Below are 22,910 nucleotides of genomic sequence, written 5' to 3'. Positions count from 1 at the left end.
ATAAGAGACATCCCATTATGTTTTGCCAAAATAGACAAGGTTTTAGTTTGAGGACTGTCCCTTTAAAACATTCTCATGCTGGTTTCCTCTCCTTCTCATGCTGGTTTCCTCTCCTTTCATTTTGCCAATCAGCAACTTTTAAATCCAGTTCCGGTTTCCATGGTGAGTCAAATGAAATCCCTTAAAAAAATAAAGAGATCTAATAATGCTCACAGGTGGAACGTCCACCTACCACCAAACATTACCTGAGTATTAAGTTAACTGAATAATTGGGTGAGATTTAAAATGATGAAAGGACAATGTACAGTATGATAACATAGTTTGAAGAGGACTTCGTCTCACTTGTCTCACGAGTGACATGGCATGCTCACCTGGTGACAAACAGAAATTGCATGACAATTGTGTGTCCTGGTGGACTTTCATCCATTTTTGTCTTCAATTAGACGGAACGGAATAATGTTATATTATATCTGAGCTCAGGTGCCACACTGCAGCAATAATGTGTAATGCCCAAGTTTTCCTTAACAAATGATTCATAAGTGATTAGCTGTCTATAGGCGTTGTGGGCCTATATGTCAACCCTCCTTCTCCAACAGCACAACTGCTTTGGATGAAAGTGTTGCCGAAAGGAGTACATTTTAATTAATACATGTCAATGCACAAACGAACTAGCATCCCTATCCCTATCCCTATCCCTATCCCTATCGCTTTGGCATAAGGAAAACTGTGCCAGATAGGTTCATCCGCTCAGAATAATACCTACGTTTTCAGACTCATAAGGGACTCGATAATCATCAGAACACCAGCGCTCTCTGCTTGGCTGCACACTCTGGTAGAGAGGACGTGGCAAATCACAGACACACTCCATTATCGCACCAGCCTTCTTCTCATAATCTCACTTCTCTTGGGCTCCCGGTAGGGGGTTCTCTCCTGTGAGGAAGGGATCAGTGTAGAACAGGATCGCTCAGTCTCACTAAGTAATGATTGATGGATGATGGACAGTTTTCTCTCTCTCTCTCCTAGAACCAAGGGGGTAGAAGGGTGGTCAGTGAGGTTTGTTGGTCGGGGTGGTTTACTATGTTTGGGCGAGCCTGATGCTCCATACAGTCTCCATACGGCCCTATTGTGGCTGCAGAACTGGGGAAATGGCTGCGAATGACTGCAAGAGATTAGCAACCACAGGATCTATCTGTCTTGGGATCAAGGGTATCCGTTGCAGCCAAGGGACTCAGTCTGTCTCTCCACCCTCTGGCTCTGCCTGTCGAAGTGTAGTATGTATGGAAATGGTGAAACTCTTCAGCATAATATTAGACATGTATATACTGTTACACAGTTGCCAGTCTAACATGCTACTGATAAGGTCATGGATTCAGTTCCTATAGTGCACAATAGCCAAGAAGGCTGTCTTTGCACAACTTTTAAAATAAAGTTTGACTTTAGGACCCTGGTTTCTTGCCAAGAAGCCATATACTCTCCAAGTGTCTGATCTAACATGGAATGTGAATGACTGACAAGTTCAAAGTGGGTACAGCACAGTTTAACTAAATTGTTTCGTGTTCCAGTTAATCAAACTGGTAAGGTGAGATATTAGAACCTAGTTCGTAAACATGGCAAGCTTGACTGACATGACTATTTCATAAATATATTTTGGCACATGCCATACCCTGTAATTTATCATCGTCATAATGACTATTGATGGTGCATCGGTGTTGCGTCATCAGTGGTGATGGTGAGATGACGCTTCATGAAGCTTTCCAGACAAAATGGTCCATTTACTGAGGCCACGGATACACTCTAGGGACACCTGCTGTTCAATGGCAATACGATGACAGAAAAATTCTTTAACATTTACATCCACAGGCATGAAAGTCATGTCAAATTAATAAATAGTTAATTTTAAGTATTGTGATGTGCAGCTGGGATGTATGTGTTCCATGTGTATGTTTCTGTAATTATGTAGCGGTCATGATACCCAGAGTGCTTAGCGTAGAATGTTTACATCTATAAATTCTGTTTAAATGTTCCAATTTGAAATGTCTTCATGTTTTCCCTCATATTGAGGTCAGCAATTATGAGTCAGTATGTTATGTTGAACGCCCTGGTGGAGGGGAATGCAGAGGTGTGGCTGTGTTCCTTTGTGCTTTAGAATGTAACTGCAGTGAAACAATCAGAAAACATTTATTTTCTCCGATTCACCACAACAACATCTACCACTTGTGACCGGTTGGTTCTAACTCTTAATGTAATCGTGGAGTTGAGCGGATTCAGGGCAGGCAGTTAAATCTGGGTGTAGAGGGGCCAGGGTAATGATCAGTTTCACTTGTCGAATACGCCACCCAGGAGTTATGCTCCCCTTAGGAACTAAATGAGACTATTGCTAACTGAAAGTCTTCAATGCACATGAGCATTCAGTAGCCTATTCATACAAAGCAACACAGGTGCGTGCAAGGATGAAGCAGAGAAAGGTTTCTATTACAAAAAAAATGTATCTTTTATTAAATAATTTAGGCAATGACAGGATTGACACCACAAAACATAGACAGGAGATGGGCTTTCCAGAGGGGGGGCAATCTGTCTATGAAGGGGGGGGGGTCCAAGGGACCACACGTGAACACAATGCACACCCGGGTGACCCTACACTGTAAAGATGATCAGACACACATGCGGATACCCACCACCAAGTGCCAGGCCTCCCTGCTGACAGTACCCAACTCCTGCAACACAAAGGACAGCCAGAAAACAAACGCAAGAGAACACACACACACGTAGTACACAAATCAAGCCTCTGGAGACCAACAGACGTCCTTCCCCGTCGGACTGATTGGGCAGTAAAATAATGTGTAGCCTAGTAGCACGCAGTTAAGAACAGCAAAACAAAACAACCCAAAGGGGCACTTCAAGCACCTTAAACTTATAACACTGCAAATACAAATAGCCAAAGTGTTATATGCCCAGTCACTGGGGTAAGTTCGCCACTGTTGAGGCTTTACAGAAGGCAACGAGGACAGGGAACGAACAACAAAACGTGCAGACAATGGAGACTTACAAACATTAAATGAAAACAAAACTCCCCACCGACACTCATAAACACCCGCACGCACACACACGGCGGTTACCGTGTAGATGAGCTGGCAGCACGCACGCAGTGAAACAATAGTCAAAAATCCATGGACAAACATAACGAAAAACGGAACTTTCAGTAGAAACAAAACAGCAGCTGGTGACAGAAGGCAGCCTCAATTGCCGTCAGCCGACAATCTAATGGAAGCATAAAATACGGGAGGCAAGTATTAGTGCATCTGTAATTGAACTACTATAAAACAAAAGTTAAAAGAGTGACCTACCACAGCCAGGGATCAACCGGATCTTCACTCGAAGATGAATGTACTGCCAAACCAACCAAGCAGCCTAATGAGGGCAAGTAACACGAATAAAAACAGAGCCACCTAAAATAGCTACAACCAGCCAAGCAGGCAGCTACGTACCGTTAACAGGGAAACGCAGCCGCACAGCCTGGGGCTTGCAACTCTCGTGGTTGCCCACGAAGGATAATGCCACGATACACGAAACTACAGACACCAATAGACGATCCGAAATCATTCCTGCTGTTTACCTGGCTATCACCAGCGCAGTGCTTTTAAAGAAGTCCCAAACTACAGCGTCGCATCAAGTGACGTCAGTCAGGTGTGACAACACACCTCGGGCTTAAAGGAACAGTCACTCCCAAACCACTACATGGGGACAACAATATAAAGAACGGCACTCATGTAGGCCGTCCCAAAGAGCCGTTGAAAAGAATCGGATCGTACGCGAACGTAATATCACTAATTCAGAGGGACGGAATTGTAAACGAACAAAAACGTTAACACTTCAAATCAAAATATTCAGCAATCTCAAACTCCTCTTGCATGGAAATAATTCATTGAAAAGACATGTAACCCATTCTTAAAGCAGTAGATACAAAAGTGTTTGACACATCATTTTACATAACAACTTGTCATAAGCTAAACCGTCATGGTAGCCTGTATGGGGTACAATCATTTTGTGATAAATAGTAGGCAATTGACTGAGATGGAGTCGTCAGACCAATTACATCCTTGCCACAAAAGTCTATGGTAGTTTTATGTTTCACATACCTCTAGAGAGAATTCATCTCTAGATTATCCATTTATTCCTGCCTCATCAAAACATGAATACAACACATTCTTTATTACCTCCATGAGGCGTAATGGCAAGGACCATATGAAGTGATCGCCCCCTCCTGGTAAAACGCAACATCTCACCAAAACTACTGTACAGTGAGGCAAATGACGCCGAAGCACACCATCCCACAATTAATTCAAATTTAAAATACTACTGAATAGGACTTTTATGTCATGTGAGCTTACATAACAGTTCACTTTCTCATGCAACAAACTGAAATGCTTACAGATTATAGAACTTCAAGTTCCTTTGTTCATCGTTCCACCCAAATTTTCCAGTGGGCAATAACCATGACCATGGACTTCTGAAATCAAAACGACTGTAGTACATACCAGTCATGCCGCTAGTGACTCCATTAACTATACTTATCTTAAGACGTTTAGTACACATTCTACACTACATGCAGTAGCCTGCCAATCACGCCTGTTTCTGCTCAAAGGCGAAACCTTTGAAAAGATTGTGTACAAATGCAAAATGTGCTCATTTCGTTCAAATTATTTGCATACAAGAGGGCAAAGGTTAATCAATGTGTTCTCACAGGCAGCCTATTACAAAACAAATTATCCAGTTGATATCCTCGAATACATCAAACAGTTGTTGAGTTTCCCGTATGTTTGTCAGCTTTCACACAATTGAAGTGTTTAAATCTCTGTTCAGAGAATCAAATGAGAGAATGGTCAAGAACGACTATAGAATAAAGTTTGCACTGAACCGTTATCTATTGGGTGTCTCAACAAAAAGTTCACTTTTTATTTTTATTATTTTCAAAAGGAGTTTGTTCAAAATAACTACATAATTTAACAAAAAAGATGCTACACATTAGTCACATAGAGGACAAATACCTAGCATTCAGACAGTGAATAATAATCATGACTGCCAACACAAACAATTCTGAGATCCTTACACAAACCCTCACATTCCAACAAAAGAAGAAAAAAAAAATGTGGGCATCTGTCTCTGAATGATAACAGAATAATCTTATCCCCTCCCCCCAACCCCATCATATAGAAAAATACAAAAACACTTGTGGGGTTTTAGAGTATAATAAGACATAATTAAGTAATTAATAAACACTATTAATTTAATTCATTTCAGGCAAATCCCAATATAGTTATGAAAAAAAATGTAGGAGTCTCGAGTTTTGAAGCTTTCAGCCGATCCTGTGGGGTACAAAACTGATTAGATTAGATGAACTACATCTGCATTCTGCACAACTCTTTTTTTTTTAATGGTTCAAAAAAATCATTTCCAATACTGGCAATGGGTGTTCACCAGTACTGCCATCGCTGAAAGAGAAAAAAAAATGTTTTCAGAACAGCTAAATCTACAGTGACCACATCATGCAAGTTATTAAGACCCTTAACACTACCATTATAGTGTCATCCCCCAGGGACAATAGTCAACATGAAACCTGGTTATTGTGCCCTTGTTAAAAAAAAAAAGTATTCAAGCTTGTACAGGTAGATTTAGCTCAAAAGAAAAAAAAATCTTTTCCCCTCAGATTATTATCCTAAGCATCTTAATGATCGTAGCACTTGAAAACACAGAGCAGGAGCTGAGAGACAGAGAGCACACTCACAAACACACCAACTTTCACGCCAGCGCTGTCTGATCTCCCAACCTGCACCCTTACGACAAGCGGAGCTGTCTTTAAGTCTAATGGAGCCATTCAAATTCAGAGCTTCAACATCTGAGGGATGTGGTGAAGCTCTCTGTGTGAGGGAATGGTCTGAAGCCAGGTAGAATGCCGAAATAAAAATAAATAGGAAAATAAACAGAAAGATATCAAATGCAGAAAATTAACTTCTATAAGCTGAAAAGTTACTGTCGTATGCCTCCATTTTTCATACTTTTTGAATTAAGGATATGCTTGCCTTTTTTTCTTGACAAAAACAATAAAAAAAAATAAAAAAGACAACCAATCTCCTTTCCTTGATTTTTAGCAACTACTTGTTAAGAATGTGATTAAATAGAGGGAAATGCATATAAAATATACACAAGAGACAATTCAATTATACAATTTTTTGGGGAAAAAAGAGGTCCATGTTTGTCTCAGACAGATCCGAATATTACTTCCAGCAGGCATGTTTTCATCACTGCTGTTGATACACTTCATCATCACTGAAGTGATAGAATCTACCATCAAAATGCATATTATTTTTCTCAGTCACCACAATGTATACTTTTCAGCAACTGTTTTACCAGAGTGAACCAAATTAAATGTTTTTTTTTGTTACTTTGAATTAGCAATGTCTTCTGTATGTAACCATTTCTTCTATTAAAGTCATAAACAAATGGTAGGGAGGTCAAGGTTCTCGTTCAGTCAGAGTAAAGTCTTCTCCTGCGGAGAGGCATAGAGGTTGGCAGCAATTGGAAGATGGTCAGTGTTCTGATGCTCACCTGCCCACCAACCCCACCTCCTTCCCCTGTCCTTCAAAAAGACCAGCTGGCCTGTAGCTGCTGTCATCGAGGGTCACGCTTTCAGGTGCCCACGTCTCCTCCTCTGGGCTGGACACCGACATAGCGCCATCCAGGCCCTTGGCCGTGTCTCTGGCTGAGTGGCCCCTGGAAGGCCCTCCTATGAGCCCAGCTGAACTATGAGAGGAGTTCTCCTGCGGCCTGGGCCGTCTCTCCTGAGAGAGAAATACTGGCTGTTGACCTGCGCGGGCACCAGTTCCCCTTGCTAACACAGTATGAGGTCGCTCATAGGGCTTAGCATAGCTGGTGGTCTCTTCTACATCAGAGTCACTATCAGAGTCAATGGAAATGGGTTCTTGATATGAGCCGGGTTTCGGCATGAAGGCACTGTTGCTCGGCTTGTTTAGACTACCCTGTCCTGCAATCACAGGCTGCCTGATGGCAAACTGTTGGGCTGCTTTGGCATTCTCACTGTGATGAAAGCCTCCAGCATCCTTCAATCTGGATTTAGTGATCTTTGAGAGCCTGCTATCGTCATCATCTGTGCCCTCAAAATACCACTGAGGGTCAAAGTCCAAGTCATGCTTGACCTGGTTGACAGCACGCATGTTGAAGCCGAGCAACACAACTCCCTTCCTTGTGACGAAATCTCGCTCACAAGATCGGCGGCGGTTGGCAAAGTGGCTGGAGACATCTGACTTCCATAGCCAGAGGCTGGCAGCAAGCTTCTCCACCTCGCGTTGCGATGGGTAAGGGTGGCAGTTGAAGTAAGCAGTGAGGAAAGCCTTACGAGCCTCATAGGTCTTCTCTGCGTGGCCTTTGGGATCCAGAGCTAACACGACTGGTTCTTCTGGCTTCTCCACAAACACGGTGGGGTAGCATCTGGTGTGGTCCACCATTTTCCTCTTTTTTGCATCCAGGTTATCTGGCGGTGGCAGCTCGCGTTTCAGAGTCCCTATGCCTGGGGGACGCAGGGTGGCCACAGACTTGGTGACCTGACCGACCCTAGCAGTGGTGGGCCTGGCTGTACCTCCCTGAGACTGGGCAACGCCTCGGCAATGCACCAGGTGGAGCGTGATGGTGGAGGCAGTCATGGTGCTAGTGTAGACGCCAAGGCAATGGATGCACTTGTAGGTCATCTTCTTCTCCACGGGGTGCATTGTCTGGATCACCTGGTGACGCTCCCGCAGGTGGAGAGACAGGGCCTCCGATATGGGCCCCTTTAGGATGGAGAAGCAGAGGGGGCACAGGGTCTTCCCAACCTCGGTCTTGTGCGTCAGACTCGCAGGCGGCACCTTTGGGGACAGTGAATCGTGCGGACTGTCTGGGATCTTGACATGCACCTTCTTGGTTTGATCAGACACAAAGGTCTGTGCCTTGGTGGAGGACGGTTCATTGGCGTCCTTCATGTTGTAGGTAGTAACGATCAGCTGGATGTTCTTGGGCTTGCCAAGCGCAACTGTGAGGTCAAATGTTAGCGGAGACTCGCCGGGAACACTCTTCGTCTCTTCGGGGCAACATTGGCGTTTGTGTGCGACAATTTTTTCGACTTCGTTGAACGTTGTGTAACATAGCGGGCACGAGAGTCCATGGACCAGCAGATGGCTCAGTAGTGTGTCAGTGGGCAAGTAGCGGTTGCAGTAAAGACACTTGCTAGTGAAGTTATGGATCTTCATGATGTACTTGGCCATCACTCGCACCTTCTCTGCCTGGTGTTCCTTCTCAAAGTGGGCACTGTATGCACTCTCTGGAAAGAGCTGACTGCACACCGTGCAGATCTTCCACTTCTGTGTTTGAGCAGTGGACACATTATGAGCCTTCTTGACAGGGTTGGAATCACACACGCCCAACAGTTTTGCACTGTCAGCAGGGCCCATACGTATAGGTTGCCCCATGGGAAGCTTATACCCTATAGTATTTTGCTTCAAGTGATCCAAGACTGGTATCCCCTGCATTTTGGGGGGGGGCATGCGGTTTATCTGCTGTGGTGTTTGGGGACGCCAACCTGCCGGGGTCAAGACAGCACCCCTTGCCAAACCTGGTTGATATGAGGGTCTGGACACTGGGATATTTGTGTGGCCTATCAATGCAGTGACCTGGTATCCGATTTTCTCATGGAACTCGACAACGTGCTGCACCAGTGCCTCGTAGGAGCGCGGCGCAAACTGGCAGATCTTGCACTGGATGCCATTTATGCCAGAGACAGAGCCATCACTTACTGGCTTGTTCTCAGAGTCCATGTCAACGTAGGCCTTAGCAACGTGCTGGAAGTGCTCGCGGTAAATGTGCCGACGCACTACATTGTACAGAGGGTCCTGATAGGTGCACGTCTTGCAGAAGTACACAGCCTGAAGTGAGCCATCCTTCATCGCCATCATATTGGCCTGGTTGGGCGTCATGTTCTGACGATACGCGTTGTTGGATGCGTGGAAGAGCCGCACATGTGTCTCCAGGGACCTCTTGTTCCCACTGTACATGCAATAGGGGCAGTTGAGTAGGATGTGCTTCTCATAGTCCTGCCTGTGCACATTGCGGAAGTGGTTCTTGTATCCAGAGAAGTATTTGGAAGAGAAAGGACACTCTGAGCAGCAAAACTGCTTTGACCTGTAGTCCTGTAGGACAAAAAAAAAAAAAGAAGTCACAACTAAGTAATGTTGTATGTTTTAAAGTGGTTGTATTAATTTTGTCAGCATACGACATATAACTTCACATAAAACGACTTTGATTCAGACTGCCATACCTGTGGTCTTTGAGGATACCACAGACAGACATCCTCCCAGCAAAGATTCTTCACATAATGATCATCTGGACCAAACTCTTTGAAATCCTGTGCAAAATAACAAGAAGGCAATCTTATACCATGCGTCATGAAATTATATATCCACACATTAAGATATGCATGTTTTACAGTTGTCACGTGGACAAAATTAGAAAGGGTTTTAAACTACAAGTTATGTTCTCAATACAAGGACATATTAATTTATTTTCTTAACTCTATGGGAGCACAAAAAAAAGTACAATGTTAAAATTTTACCTCAACATGGTCCTTACAGTACTCCAAGCCAATGTCAACAAGCACTTTCTTTACTGACTTCCTGGCCTTTCGTATCCTGGTCAGGTTGTTCACTGGTAGCTGAAACATCTTTGCTGCTGATAGGGAGAAAAGGTGTGAGGGGGAGTGGAACAACACTTAAGTTATCACAAGGTCCCATTTCAGTTTTTAATGCGATTCGACCACTGGCATATATAAGACGGTAATCAGGTGACATATTTTGCCTTGTTTTCCCCACCCTCCACAGCCTATAAAGAGAATAAACATCAACGTAATAGCACTGAGACAAGCAACAAGGAGGGCCATTATGCAACAGATTTTCTTGTAACCTAATGTTTTGCATGCTCCCGCCAGAAAGCCGTGAACTTAAAACTTAGGTTATTAAGAGTTCTGAACGTAGAGAATAATAACTCGGGTGGCACATATTCGTCCTAATTAACTGACTAGTTTCCACGAAACAACAACAAAGCAGTGCATTTCAAATAATAATCATGCACTGTTACTTCGTTTAAGTGGTAACGTTAAAGTTACTAAGTTATCTGATAGCAAAGGCTAACTTCAGCTAGTACACAACATTATTAACCATCCGAAAAATAGGGAATGCAATCAACGACAGGGCAGTTGGCTAAGGAAATGGCTAACCAACAGACTTGAGCTAACGTTATTTCTCTGCAACAAAAGGGGAAAACAGCTATCACTGGCTAGTTGCTAGCGCACACTAGCTAACTGACTAGCGATACGTCTTGGATAGCAATGGGTATGTCACTGCGTATAACGTTAGACTTGCTATTGTAGCTAAAGCAGGCCAGCCTTACGCTAGCTGCCTGGCTAGGTCTCAATCTATACATCCAATCTAATTGTTCTAACTCGTAGCTGGCATTGGAAGCTAACGAGAGCATCCAAACGACGAGATCACTTTTAGTTTGTTGGCCAGTCAACTAATCACACACTAAACTTTCACCTCGTGCCCCTGATTGCCATAACAATTGTATCTCGCGGGCTATCTTAGTTTAGATGGTGTTTACAGTAGTCAAGCGATCTAACACCGAAAACTGGCAGACAATGCTCAAGGTTCCGTACTGAAAATAGCCTCACTATTACGTACCTATTTCTCTCGGGACAGCAAATATTTCACCCCGCACGGACTGTACGTTACTCCATCCAGACCCGCAGGACAGAGGAGACCGACTCCAGTTTATTGTGTCCAACCCGGTGCTGCAGTTGTCCTTCGTCTAAACTCGGCTGCCGGTGGGGCTGTGCAACTCATCCTGATGATCTGTGCCATGTGTTTCAGTAAATTAAATATGCCCCGTTGCTGTGGTGTAGGCTACTCTGGTTAATGCGCTGCGGTGTGTTGTTCTACAGTGGTCAGATTGTCCTCAAATCAAATACACATCGAAGAGGCATCAGAGACGGCAAGTTTTCCTATCTCGCGACCATTCCTCATCATGGCTCGAGCCAAGCCTGTCCAAAATGGCGAACTCAGTACAGCGGAAGTGACATATATTTGTGTAAAACTTAAAAGAAAAAAATCTCATACCCAGATGTAGCGAGCGCGAACTTCTTGTAAACACAGAGAGGTAGATAATGGGCACCGCAGTAAACAACAATCTCGTTATGCATTGCTACAGAGCCGGCGTGTCCGCGGCTGAGAAGGAGCAAAATAAAAACACCGCTGGCCAGCAAACATTCGCTTCTTGCCAATACCGCCAGTAGGGGGGCATGATTTACTGTGTCAGACATCGAACATCATTTCATTAATTTATTTTTCGGAAATCCATAGCCTCAGTGAAGTGCCATGGACAACCAGAGTGCAGTTAATTATTTTTACATTCAAATAAACAAACATGTCTTTATTAGGTCTGCATTACGTAAGTCCAAACAAAGATGATCTGCAGGTAGGCCACATAGAAAGCAAAACACGTATGACTGGACAGCTATAGGCCCACTCTGAGGCCAATTACCAAATATTGGCTATAGACATAGACAGCCTGATGATATGGTAAAAAGTGAAAATAAAATCTTAAAAATACAAGTTGCTGTCAATTAATCGATTGGCTCCATCACTTCGAGTACAACAGTGCGTGGCCCAGTCATCACAAGCTTTCTCAGTGTACGGTAGTCCAGATGGAGAACACTGCACCCATTCACCTGGCAGACAAACTGACGCACCTGCATGGGACACAACAGAATCACACACACAGTTAACTGGTAGAACATGCACATTACGTAAACTGGTAGACAGTTTGGTATATGTTAATGGTGAGAGTGTGTGTGTGGGTATTCTACCTTGACCCCAGCTGCTGCTGCAGGGCTGCTGGGGTCCACAGCTTGCACATAACACGGTGATCTTCCCCTAACCACAAAACCCCAGCCCAAAGCATCTCCCAACAACTGTGAACACACACACACACACACACAGTGTTTTAGATTTATTTAGATGAACATGAAGGACAGGTGACAATAGTTAATGTATAACAATAGCCCCTTATAAGGGAAAAAAAAAAAAAAAAAAATACATATACATATACATACACACGTATATATACATGCGTCAATGTAAAGCTGTTACATCGCGTCTGCACCGATCGAACGTGTTACAATTGCCTCATGTATAAGGGGTCTAGATGTGAACTGTTCGTTTTTCCGCCGATCGTCTGAGCCTTTCGAGAGAGGTGGTTTACCATGATCGTTCGGCTCAGAAAAGGGCGTGTCAAATCAGGCCGATGTTTTATGGGGGAGTCGGTGCGTGACTGGGGGGAGACGGTGACAGGAGGCTAGAAAGTTAGAGGCTAGAAAGTTCTTGCCTGTTCTTGAAAGGAGACTGATCCAATAGGCTAGTAGGCCTACAATTTTTTATCAGTAATAAAACGCAATTTGGTACACCATTTTAATATGGTAATACAGCCTACTGTTTTTTGCAAAATGAAAGAAAGCATATTTAGGAAACGCCACTGGAGCCTATTAATTCCGAAATTTCACCACATCGTCACTTAATTTAAACCTTTTTTGCTTCCGTTAGTGTGTGTGTGTGTGTGTGTGTGTGTGTGTGTGTGTGTGTGTGTGTGTGTGTGTGTGTGTGATAGAGACAGAGAGGACTCAGTAAAACATCGGAAAACACTGTGTCTCGTAAGCCTTAAGCTATCAATCACCCCCACAATGAAATATGCCATTACAGTCGCGAAAAACTTCTTGGCATTGTGGTGCGCGCAAAACGCAAGCTATAAACGTAGCCATCCTAATGTAACCAAAATATACCTCTGCTGATATGCCTAACCTTCGTTCTATTTAGAATTTGTCTTAGCACTATGCAGGAATAAAATAGCATCTACAGTGTCAGGATTCAGGCGAGAGGGCCTGGCTTTTATAACGCGCCCTGCTGCACTGAAGGAGCGCTCACTCGCAGCACTTGTTGCTGGAACGCATATAATTCGTTTTGCAAGGTGCTGTAGTCGTGGGAACGACTGGCCTTGTTTCTCCCAAAAGGAAAGTAGATTTTCCTCTGCTGATCCCGCGTCTATATGGAAGTTTGTAGAGAGAATGCGAGGGAGTAAAATGCTCCGCACCGTTGCACCGTTGTCCCAACCTGTATCTGCTCCAGCCGCACCATTTTACTTGCAATGTGAATCATTTAATTTAAATATGCTTATTGCCATTTGTTTCACCTTAATCATTTTCTACAAACATGATATGCTATGTATGGTGTAGTAGACTGAGACTCTATTCACTACTGCACAAAAACTAGACACGTTTGCAAAACTAGACGTTTGCAATGAAGTAGGTAAAACAACTTTCGCCAATATCTCCGTAAGGGAGATGGGTTGTGTGCTCAAATTTCCTGGGATCAAAGAAGACGTTAGTATTCATGTGCAAACTAAAAATCACGTCTCAGAATTGCTGCGCATGCAAGTTATTTCGGGTGTCTCACTGTAACTAATACCACTGTCAAATAATTATGAGTTCAGTAAAAGACGGCGCAAACACAGTTTTCTACCGTTGTTGAAACACATCCACTCGTAGGCTCGTTTTCTTTCCATCTGGGAGTGGTTATTCAAAGAAAATATTAAGAACTATATGCTGATAGAAAGAAGGGAACTTTAAGCCACTACACTGCCTGTGCACGATGCAGATCCATGTTGATGTTGTTAGTAAACAAACCAGGTGGGAGCACATCTCCGTGGTCTTTGCGCATGCCCGAGGCAATGTAAACGCTTCACATTTTGCACATGTAAACACGTAACGACAAGAGCCGTTTCCCTTGAAAATTGTCACACCTACACGCGAATACGATACGATAAACTGTTCTGATCACATTGGCACATGTATTAGGGCCTAATGCTATGTTATGTAATGTTGGAAGGATCAGGAAAAAAGACATGACACAATCTTACTAAATCTTACCGTTAAAACTCTCCTGGTGAAAGGAGCACCAGGGGACAACAGTTCCTCACAGCAGATGTTTTTCCTCAGCACTGTCAACATTAGCATATGTAGCTTATGTTATAATACAAGTGGTCAGGCCTTCTGAGAGAACTCTTCAGTCACAAAGAAACCTATGTTGAAGCTATAAGCACTGTGTATCTCTGTTATTGGTTCTGTATCTCTCTGTTGTGGTCTGTGTTAATCCTGTGACCATTTAGTAATAGACCAACTAAGCACCTGATTTGGGGTTGCACCTCACCACAGGTCCTGAGAAGAGGGAGTTGGAGTTATTGTAACTGCCGGTTACTTGTTGATTTGGCAGACCGCTCCACCGTGCTCCAGATGCAACCTTCGGTTCAGAGGGCTGAACTAGGAATATCAACAACACAATAAGAACTGCAGTTTTTCAGTTTAAGTTGTCATATTCAGTGACTTTTCAAATAATATTAATATGATTGGAACTTGAGTAAAAGTTTTAATTGTGATAGATTTCATGTAGTATTATGTTACTATTTACATTAATTACAATGTATCTGATTATTGTCACTGTATCACTGTTCCATGTTGCTATTAAGATAATGTGTTTCACAATTTGTGCCATTGTTCCAGTCTATTGTGCCAACAAGCCAGCTATTCATTGTCCTGTCATGTTGGTCCTGTTCAGTATCCAATGTACTGTAAGATCGATTCTAATTAAGTAGTGGTATCATGTACAGTTGAAATGATGGTAACCATGTCTTTAAAATTGTTGTTGAGATATATGTGACACATGCAGCATTGTTGAGATCCAGTAGGCATAACGTTTGTTTCTTTAAAAAAAAAAATTAGGATAGTACAGTCTCTCGCAGTAGTTTAGCTGGGAATCAGTCCCATAATCCTGGAATGATTTGTGCCAAGCCCTGCGAGTCTTACATCCTATTTAATTATCATTGATGTCAACTAGTCATCTATAGATTCATATACATGTGTAGTGTAATTTAGGCCTAACCCTGAAAAGAATGACACATCCCATGTTAAAATGGTATCATATTATATAATCAGGCCTTTATGGCAATTTATTGATATGATATGTATTGATATTATTGATAAATATTGTTCATTGAATTTATAACATTGTAGAATATTTCATGTGGGTTTTTTCAAACAGGAACCTATTAACATCCTTTTTATTTCACCTTGTTGTATGCACCTTGTTGTACACAAAATAATAATGCGTGGCCACGAGATAATAATTGCAGTCATTTACATTTACATTCAGTCATTTAACAGACGCTATTCAAATGAGAGAACTTCCAACAAAGGAGAGAACATTAATTACCATGCAGAGCCTGTTGATTGATAACATGGACAAGTTTGAATTGATTTCATTTTATTTTAATTTAAAATCACTATTATTGACATTGTAGTGGACACTATGGCTACAATTCACCATACCGTCGCTTATCTCTTTCTGTGTTTTAGGGACACTGTCTCTTTAAGAACGCGCTGCTGGTTTGTTGTTATCATGTGCAGTCTTACATGGCATTAGTATCAGTTTGTTGGAGTATGATTAAATAAACGACACGCTGTTGCGTAGTCAAGGTGAAACTCTCTCTACATCGTTTATTGCAATCTCCACAACATTACACTTGGCATGACAATATGACAAAACTATTCTTGGATAAAAAAGCAGACTATAATTTCCTTTATTCATTATAGCATCACTGTAGCCTACATCACTGACAGCTCGATAACTATCCCGCTACTGAAACTGAATTATCTTGTGGCCGCTCGTTATGAACTCAAGGCCACGCATTAACTATGTCGAGGCGACGCATTAACTATCTTGTGGCCACGCATTATTTTCTTGTGGCCACGAGATTGTATTGTGTGGCCACGCATTATATTTTTTTATCCGAAGACACCTAACAGTGCAAACCCATGTCACCGTTATGAGCGACGCGATTTCTAAACCCAATGCATTTCAACGGGAGCCAATCCATTGTGACGTAGACCAGCGATTTGGGCGACGCGACCAATGAAAATTCGAACATGTTGAAACTTATGCAAATGAGGAGCGATTTTTCCCGGCAGCGGCCAATGAGATTGTTTGGTGTCGTCTTTGACGGTTTGAAAATTGTAGGACTGTATGCTATTTCCACACGCTACACCACGCCCACTCAAAGCGATGGAATTTGGTCGCGTCGCTGTCATGGGTTTGCACCGTAACGGTGCGAATCCATACCAGCGACGCAACCAAATTCCATCGCTTCCATCGCTTTGAGTGGGCGTGGTGTAGCGCATAGGCATATCTCAACAGATATTGACAGCGCATTCATTTTGAAAGAGGAACAGAGAAACGCGATCAAGGCATTTGTCGATTGAAAAGATGTTTTTGCCGTCCTTCCTACGGGATCAGGTAAAAGATTAATCTATCAGATGGTAATACTAGGTTGCTCTGATTGGTTCTAGGTATCCAATTCAGCGAAGAGGCATTTTCTTTCCTGGTTCGTTGAAACACGCCCCATAATCACAGCCCAATGGTTCAGTATCAGACTCATATTCAGGTTAGTTAAAGCCAGTCTTGAGATATTGAAATGTGTCAGTTGCACTGCCCCCTATGGACTAATAATGGGTAACGATGCTGCGTGTCTAATTTTTAATGAACTTTGAACCTTGATGTCACTAGATATGGGATTTTTGCAGTGAACATTATTTACTAGGTGGTGCTACTCCACAAATGACTTGTAATTAGCTAGGGTAATGCCCTTCCTAGAGGCAAACCTGCAATAACAATACCAACATAAACAATTTTGTGTGTCATGTGTCAGTTGCTGCGTCTACTATGAATGATATATCACGAAATTTGGCATGTGTCCAGAGAATGTGGTAGTGATGCAGCCTGTCAAATATTGTGATCTTTGAACCGTTATATCACCTTTATACCATATTAGCTATTAAAGGGCTAGATTTTCACACTGAACATTATTCACTAGGTGGCACTACCCCAAAACTTCTGCACCTGCGGAGCAGTGGCAGTCACAAGAATATGTCAAGAAGCCACATGAGCTACCAACTGCACTATACGCTACTTTATAAATATAATCTCCAATCTCTTCTAGCTTCTAGTAATGGGTGTTGCGACACGATACACACCTGACAAGAAGGTGGTATTTCCCTTTGCAGGAGGGTTCTTGCGCAGGATGAAGGGGCTTTCAGGATGTTCCTCCTGCCTCGGTGGAGCCACACCCTCCTCGTCGTGCTCATTCTCGCTCAGCAGCTCCGAGAGCCGGCGCCGGCGCCGGAAGTTAATACAGAACTGATACAGGAGCCCACTGTCAAAGAAGTGGTGCTGCAAGGAGACTTAGGGCAAGAAAGATGGCAAGCAGAGATAGCGAATGAGAGAGAGGAATAGAGATTGATATTGGCAAAAAGAAAGAGAAAGGGTAGGAAGAATTTGACAAAGAGGAGAAGGAAGATAAAATGGGTGGGGATGTGGAAAGCATGAGGTAAACATGAAAGAAGGATGTGGAGAGAGATGCAGAGACAAACATATGGAAGAGAGAGTATGAGACACAGTAATAGATATGAGTCTATAGGCAATAAGTAGCTTTCAAGAGAGGCAACTGTTTAGACTGATTAGATTTTAAAAAAAATTAAATAAAATACCTGATGCCTTCTGAATACGTGAAACATTAAACATAGGATGCCAGTCAGTACTTAAAAGTGGTACATAGAACCATTTCAACTTCAAAAAAAGACAGTTGGAACCTCTCTATGTTTGCTGAGTGGTTCTAAAAACAACCCATAGAAACAACCTTTCACTGCCTTATTCTATTTACAGACACATTGATATGCCAGGAGGAAGTGGCAGGTCCCACTGACCATGCTGAATGATGCCATGCTCCAGCAGGGCTCTGCACAGCTCCAGCCCCTGTCTCCGGCTTGGCACCTCTCCGTTCTGCAGCAGCCAGTCGATGAGCTGGCAGCCGGGGAAGGAGCGCTGGTACGGCACCCCTTTCTCCTCCCGCAGCTGGAGGATGGAGTCCCTGCTGCCGATGAGACTGAACAGAGACACACAGGTGTCTGGTGGACGAGGGTTGTTGTTGTTACATTTAGTTTTCTATCTTTTATTCTTTGTCATATTCCTTTGTTCATCCATTCCTTTGCTCCTTGTTTCTTTCTTTTTTCCCTTCCTCTGACATTTGTCAGGTCTTTCTGACTCCCATTTTTTTATCCTTTGTAGTTGGGAAATAAGAAGTTCTTAACTTCTGTGTGAAATCTCATAAGAAGGTAATCCACAAAAAACCTTTTAACTTTATCAGATTTGTGTGTTAAACCCATTCAGATGGATTTGTTGCTGGTCGGTTATATAACAAAAACATTTAATATCAGAGTAGATTTTACTAAATGAATTCAAGTGAGCTCTTACTGCTCATAAAGACCCTGCCCACGCATGAAGACCTTCACTTCGATGTTAAAGGGAAAAGTGCCATCATCCTTCCTAAAGCGGTACAACAGTTTGGCATCCTTGAACATGGGGCTCTTGTCACACACTGTAGAAACAAAACCAAAAATATAAAAACTCAACTCAAATGAAACTTATAACTGATTAACTTGCTTTCAAAAATGCACTCTTCCTCGATTTCTCTCATGTAAGCTCTTTTTCAGTTAGTTGGCTAATATTTTCTTTCTATTGCGTTTTATTTATCAAACAGATACATTTGTATCTACTGTATTTAAGCAAGTTTTACATTTTTCCAACATCTATCATTTTTCCATCATCATCATTCCATAAAAGATCAGATGTGTACCGTGGTGCACGATGTCATGGTCTATTAAATGCTGCATTAGCTCGAGAGCCACTTGACGATTTGGTGCCTCTTTGTGGCTTACCAGCCAGTCAATGAGCTCTTCTGCTACAAAGCAGTTTGGGTAGGTACGCAGGTGGTACCTGCGATCCTTTATCAATTTGCCATCATGCAGTCGTAACCTGGGTAGAAATCGGAGTTTAAACGTTCATTAATGCAGACCACACTCCTGTTAGATGCTGATGAAAGACTTCCTAATCAACAGTAAATTATGGCACTCTTAAAGGCTTAAGGTTCTTCCTCTGCTCTGTAGGCAACTTATTATATTACATAGATCTTCAGCCATTTCATAGATACACCTTACAAGTAGTCTAATCCAGTTGAGCCAAATCTAGTAAGCAAATGTGTGTACATGTGAAAATGTTTTATCCTCTTTAGCATAGTTTTGCATCTCTCTCTCTCTCTCTCTCTCTCTCTCTCTCTTTCTTTCTCTCTCTCTCTCACACTCTCTTTCTCTCTCTCTCTCTACCATTCTCTCACCTGAGTTGTTCGCCAGCAATCATAACTTCAGCCTTGTGTTGTCTGGCCATGACTTTTTTGTTAACGCTTCCAATTCTTTCCATTTTCTCTGTTCTTAATATTTCGGCTCTCCCTTCTCACTTTTCTTCACTCAAAGTGTCATATGGTCATTGGTGTATTCTTTGTTTACCAAATAGCACAGAAAGGCCTAGAAGTACCCACTCACAATGTTGGATGATATTATGTACACAAACACACAAATGGTCTCTCTTACTCACACTTACTCTCTCTCTCTTTCTTGCTCTCTAATTCAGGTAAGCTTTAATGGTAAAGATAAACACAGTACAAACAGACAATTATTTTTCCATGAAATTAAATTTTGAAATACAAAAACTTGACTTCACTCCAAATGTCCCTGAAAGATGTTCCTGTCTTTGATAGATATTGAGATTTCGCTTGAGCTTAGCCAAGAGTTTCGCAAGCAGTTCGAAATGTTAACCGTCCACGAGGTGTCAGCAGATCGCCTCCTTGCAAATACTGTATCTCGCCTGCAGTCGAAAGTGCTTCATGTTATAAACTGCTCAGTTGAAAAAGACTGATTAAGTAGCCTATTGGTATCCATTCTGTTCGAAAACGCGAGTAAATGTGTTATAATTGCTTTACAAATATCCGCTGTCCTGATTATTTTTTTTATTTGAAATGTAGATCTATTTATTTACTTGTTTTGCAGCTTTTAATGTTTTTGCAATCTTCATATTCTAAATACAACTATTATTTTTACCTAAAATGCAACGTATGGCTTTATCTCTATCCTCGATCTAATAGGCCGACCTCTATGATTATAATTCGGTTTGTTACTCATCCACGAATCTTATCGCGCTTTGATTGGAGGAAAGAGAGGAGGCAGTCCGCCAATGGGAATGACATCACGAAACGGTGCTTCAATAAGAAGGCGTGTTTCTTTGACAGCTTTAACATGCTGGAGTTTGTGTGTCCGTCGTGGCAGTGCGCTCCAACGGTTTTTACTGCTGCCGTGCAGTCTGTGGGTTTTACAGGATAGTTCATTGTTTTATTTTGCGATTGCTTCTTACGACAAAATATCGAGAGTCGGGATTGCGTGTCTGACTCCTACAGCGACATTTAAGGATTTGTATTGGACTTCACAAGATCCTACAGCCGAATTCTCAGCGGACATTCGCATGCGTAAAAGGCAAGTGTAGGCAAGAGCTCTGGACCACGTCTTCTGAAAAAAACAAAAGCATGGCAGCTGAACTGCACCACTTGAGTGTTTCAAAGAATCAAACGGGACTGGACTTTGCCAACGATTTTGACTTCATAAAATTTGACGTTAAAAAGGAACATACTCTGGGACTTGACCGCTCCTTCATTCAGCAGTGCAGCCAGGTCCAAACTCCAGGCTCATTATCCACAACACCAATGAGCACTCCTTGCAACTCCGAGCCCTCGTCGCCTGGCTTCACTCCAACTGGGCAAAGGAACAACCAAGAAGAGTTTTACTGGACCATGACAAGTGGCGCTTATCCCTCTCATCTGGAGCCGCACACTTTGGGGTTGACGCCAGAAGATGCCGTAGAGGCCCTTGTTGGAAGCTCGGTTCACGGTCATCCGTCGTCACCTCAGATGCACCCGCCTTATCAGCAAACAGAGTTTGACGCGTACAGAGCAGCACAACATTATCCAACACAGCATCCTCTCCCTCACCATCAGCAGCAGTACCCTGGACTCCCACATCATTCCACTGCACTTGAGGGTCACCCTGGGGCGCAAAATCCAGGAAAAAGCGAATACCCCCTCGATGAAGACCTCGATGACATGTCGCCATCAGTGTCCCAAGAGCAACTAAGTATGCAGTACCACCATGGCCGACACGACCGGGGGCCCCATGCCATTGAGAACCGCTTTTCAGACGACCAGCTTGTGACCATGTCTGTTCGGGAGCTGAACCGCCACCTCCGGGGCCTGACCAAAGACGACGTGATCCGCCTGAAGCAGAAGCGCCGGACCCTCAAGAACCGGGGTTATGCACAGTCCTGTCGCCACAAGCGCGTGGCGCAGAAGCACATTTTGGAGCACGAGAAGACCAGTCTTGTATCTCAAGTCGAGCACCTGAAGCACGAGCTGAACCGCTTGGTTCGCGAGAGAGACGCTTACAAACTCAAGTGTGAGACACTGGCTGGTGGCAATGGTTACCGTGAAACTGGGTCTACCAGTGACAGCCCGTCCTCGCCCGAGTTTTTAATGTGAGTTTGTTACTGTACGGGACTCTCTACTGTGACATTCAGAGCTACGGCAATTGCTCTAGAGACTGCAATACAACAGGCTACTGTTTTACCAGGCTTTTTATGAAAAGGAAATCCCTTTCTTTATGTAGCCAGGAGACACTCTGAAGTGAACGGTTCCAAAGCCCAAAAGCCTCCATCTCATTGGCCCTTTCTTCACAAACATATTTATTCATCATTTATTGTGCTAGGCCTATATATGACTCAGTGATTATGATCATGCAAATTACAGTAAAGCCACGGAAGAAACCAGTTGTGCTGGTCACAGATAGGATTTCTCGTTGCTATTTCTTCCGTTTCATGTGCTATTACGTTATGCAATGAGATTGTTTTATCATCTATTGAGCCTATTCAAAGTTTGTATTATTAGTCAGGGACTTAAGTCGTATTCTCTGTTTGGTACTTTGGTACAGTTGTTGAGAAGTTCTTCAGATGAACCTACTGTTGTACACAGATTATTCTGTGAAAACGAAAATGACACCAAATGTATTGTAGTCTATTCACGTCACCACTGTCTCGGTTGAATGTTGAATATTTGTGTATAAAAGGTTGACTTCTGAAAGTGATTATAGTATGATTTCATTCAAGAAGTAGATCTGCTAGAAATCAGATCAGAACATCCTATTATCACTTCATTGGAAACATTTAATTTTTGTTTCAAGTGATATATTTCAATGTAACCCATTTGCTTATTTCATAGTATTTTTATGGTGTATTTTGGAGAATGCTGGCCTTAAACGGGTGGAGGACTGGTGTCCGCCTCTGATTGTGATTGTAAATCCATTTAATGACATGCTTGCTCGGTGCAGTCTGTTTAATTTTCATCTTAGTTGATTAGACGTTGATTGAATTTTCATAAAAGCGCAGTTTTTATGTGTTAATTTGTTTAAATTAAATTCATATGTGTTATTATCTTGCTGTCCATCTTATGGGATATGGGGTGTTTTGCAGGTTGTTCATTAAAAATCATAACACACATTTTTGAATTGTTGCATTTTAATGATCAGTTTCAGTGTTTTATATTGTAAACAGATAAAATGTATTGCTTCATGTTACATTATTAATATCATGATACTACTTTAATTCACTAGTTGCTGATAAATCAGGATATGCTGTGCTTATGAACACCCTGTATGTATCATTGAAATCCAAGCAGGACCAGTTTTGCTATGTTCATACCAAACCCTTTAAATTAATTTTGTCTTT

At 42.5% G+C, this 22,910-nt stretch overlaps 3 protein-coding genes across 3 annotated transcripts; 1 reads left to right on the top strand and 2 right to left on the bottom strand.

The window, feature by feature from the left end:
- Positions 1-4,982: 4,982 nt before the first annotated feature.
- On the bottom strand, positions 4,983-11,112 carry adnpa (activity-dependent neuroprotector homeobox a). Its single transcript, XM_080845582.1, has 4 exons — positions 10,779-11,112; positions 9,656-9,771; positions 9,362-9,448; positions 4,983-9,233 (listed from the first exon to the last, which is right to left on the bottom strand). Exons 2-4 carry the CDS (start codon positions 9,761-9,763, stop codon positions 6,600-6,602), a joined length of 2,829 nt encoding a protein of 942 aa, XP_080701708.1. The 5' UTR covers positions 9,764-9,771; positions 10,779-11,112; the 3' UTR covers positions 4,983-6,599.
- A 607-nt stretch (positions 11,113-11,719) lies between these two features.
- LOC308371291 (DEP domain-containing mTOR-interacting protein) lies at positions 11,720-19,508 on the bottom strand (the record flags this gene model as incomplete). The annotated part of the gene is made up of 9 exons (XM_080846136.1): positions 11,720-11,845; positions 11,963-12,067; positions 14,075-14,145; positions 14,333-14,464; positions 17,231-17,437; positions 17,960-18,138; positions 18,507-18,630; positions 18,889-19,067; positions 19,426-19,508. 9 exons carry the CDS (start codon positions 19,506-19,508, stop codon positions 11,720-11,722), a joined length of 1,206 nt encoding a protein of 401 aa, XP_080702262.1.
- An 887-nt stretch (positions 19,509-20,395) lies between these two features.
- On the top strand, positions 20,396-22,668 carry LOC308371399 (transcription factor MafB-like). The gene has a single exon (XM_080846282.1). It carries the CDS (start codon positions 20,665-20,667, stop codon positions 21,667-21,669), a length of 1,005 nt encoding a protein of 334 aa, XP_080702408.1. The 5' UTR covers positions 20,396-20,664; the 3' UTR covers positions 21,670-22,668.
- Positions 22,669-22,910: the final 242 nt, after the last annotated feature.

This window comes from Sprattus sprattus (genome assembly GCF_963457725.1).
Source record: "Sprattus sprattus genome assembly, chromosome: 10".
NCBI classification, from domain to species: Eukaryota; Metazoa; Chordata; class Actinopteri; order Clupeiformes; family Clupeidae; genus Sprattus; species Sprattus sprattus.
This window is presented reverse-complemented; position numbering and strand designations above follow the sequence as displayed.

Bases quoted from the DNA above. Each gene is read 5' to 3' on its own strand.
- adnpa (XM_080845582.1), bottom strand. From the start codon at position 9,763: ATGTTTCAGCTACCAGTGAACAACCTGACCAGGATACGAAAGGCCAGG. The intron at 9,449-9,655 runs GTAAAATTTTAA...TATTTTGCACAG, and splicing joins ACTGTAAGGACCATGTTGAG to GATTTCAAAGAGTTTGGTCC. The intron at 9,234-9,361 runs GTATGGCAGTCT...TTTGTCCTACAG, and splicing joins GGTATCCTCAAAGACCACAG to GACTACAGGTCAAAGCAGTT.
- LOC308371399 (XM_080846282.1), top strand. From the start codon at position 20,665: ATGGCAGCTGAACTGCACCACTTGAGTGTTTCAAAGAATCAAACGGGA.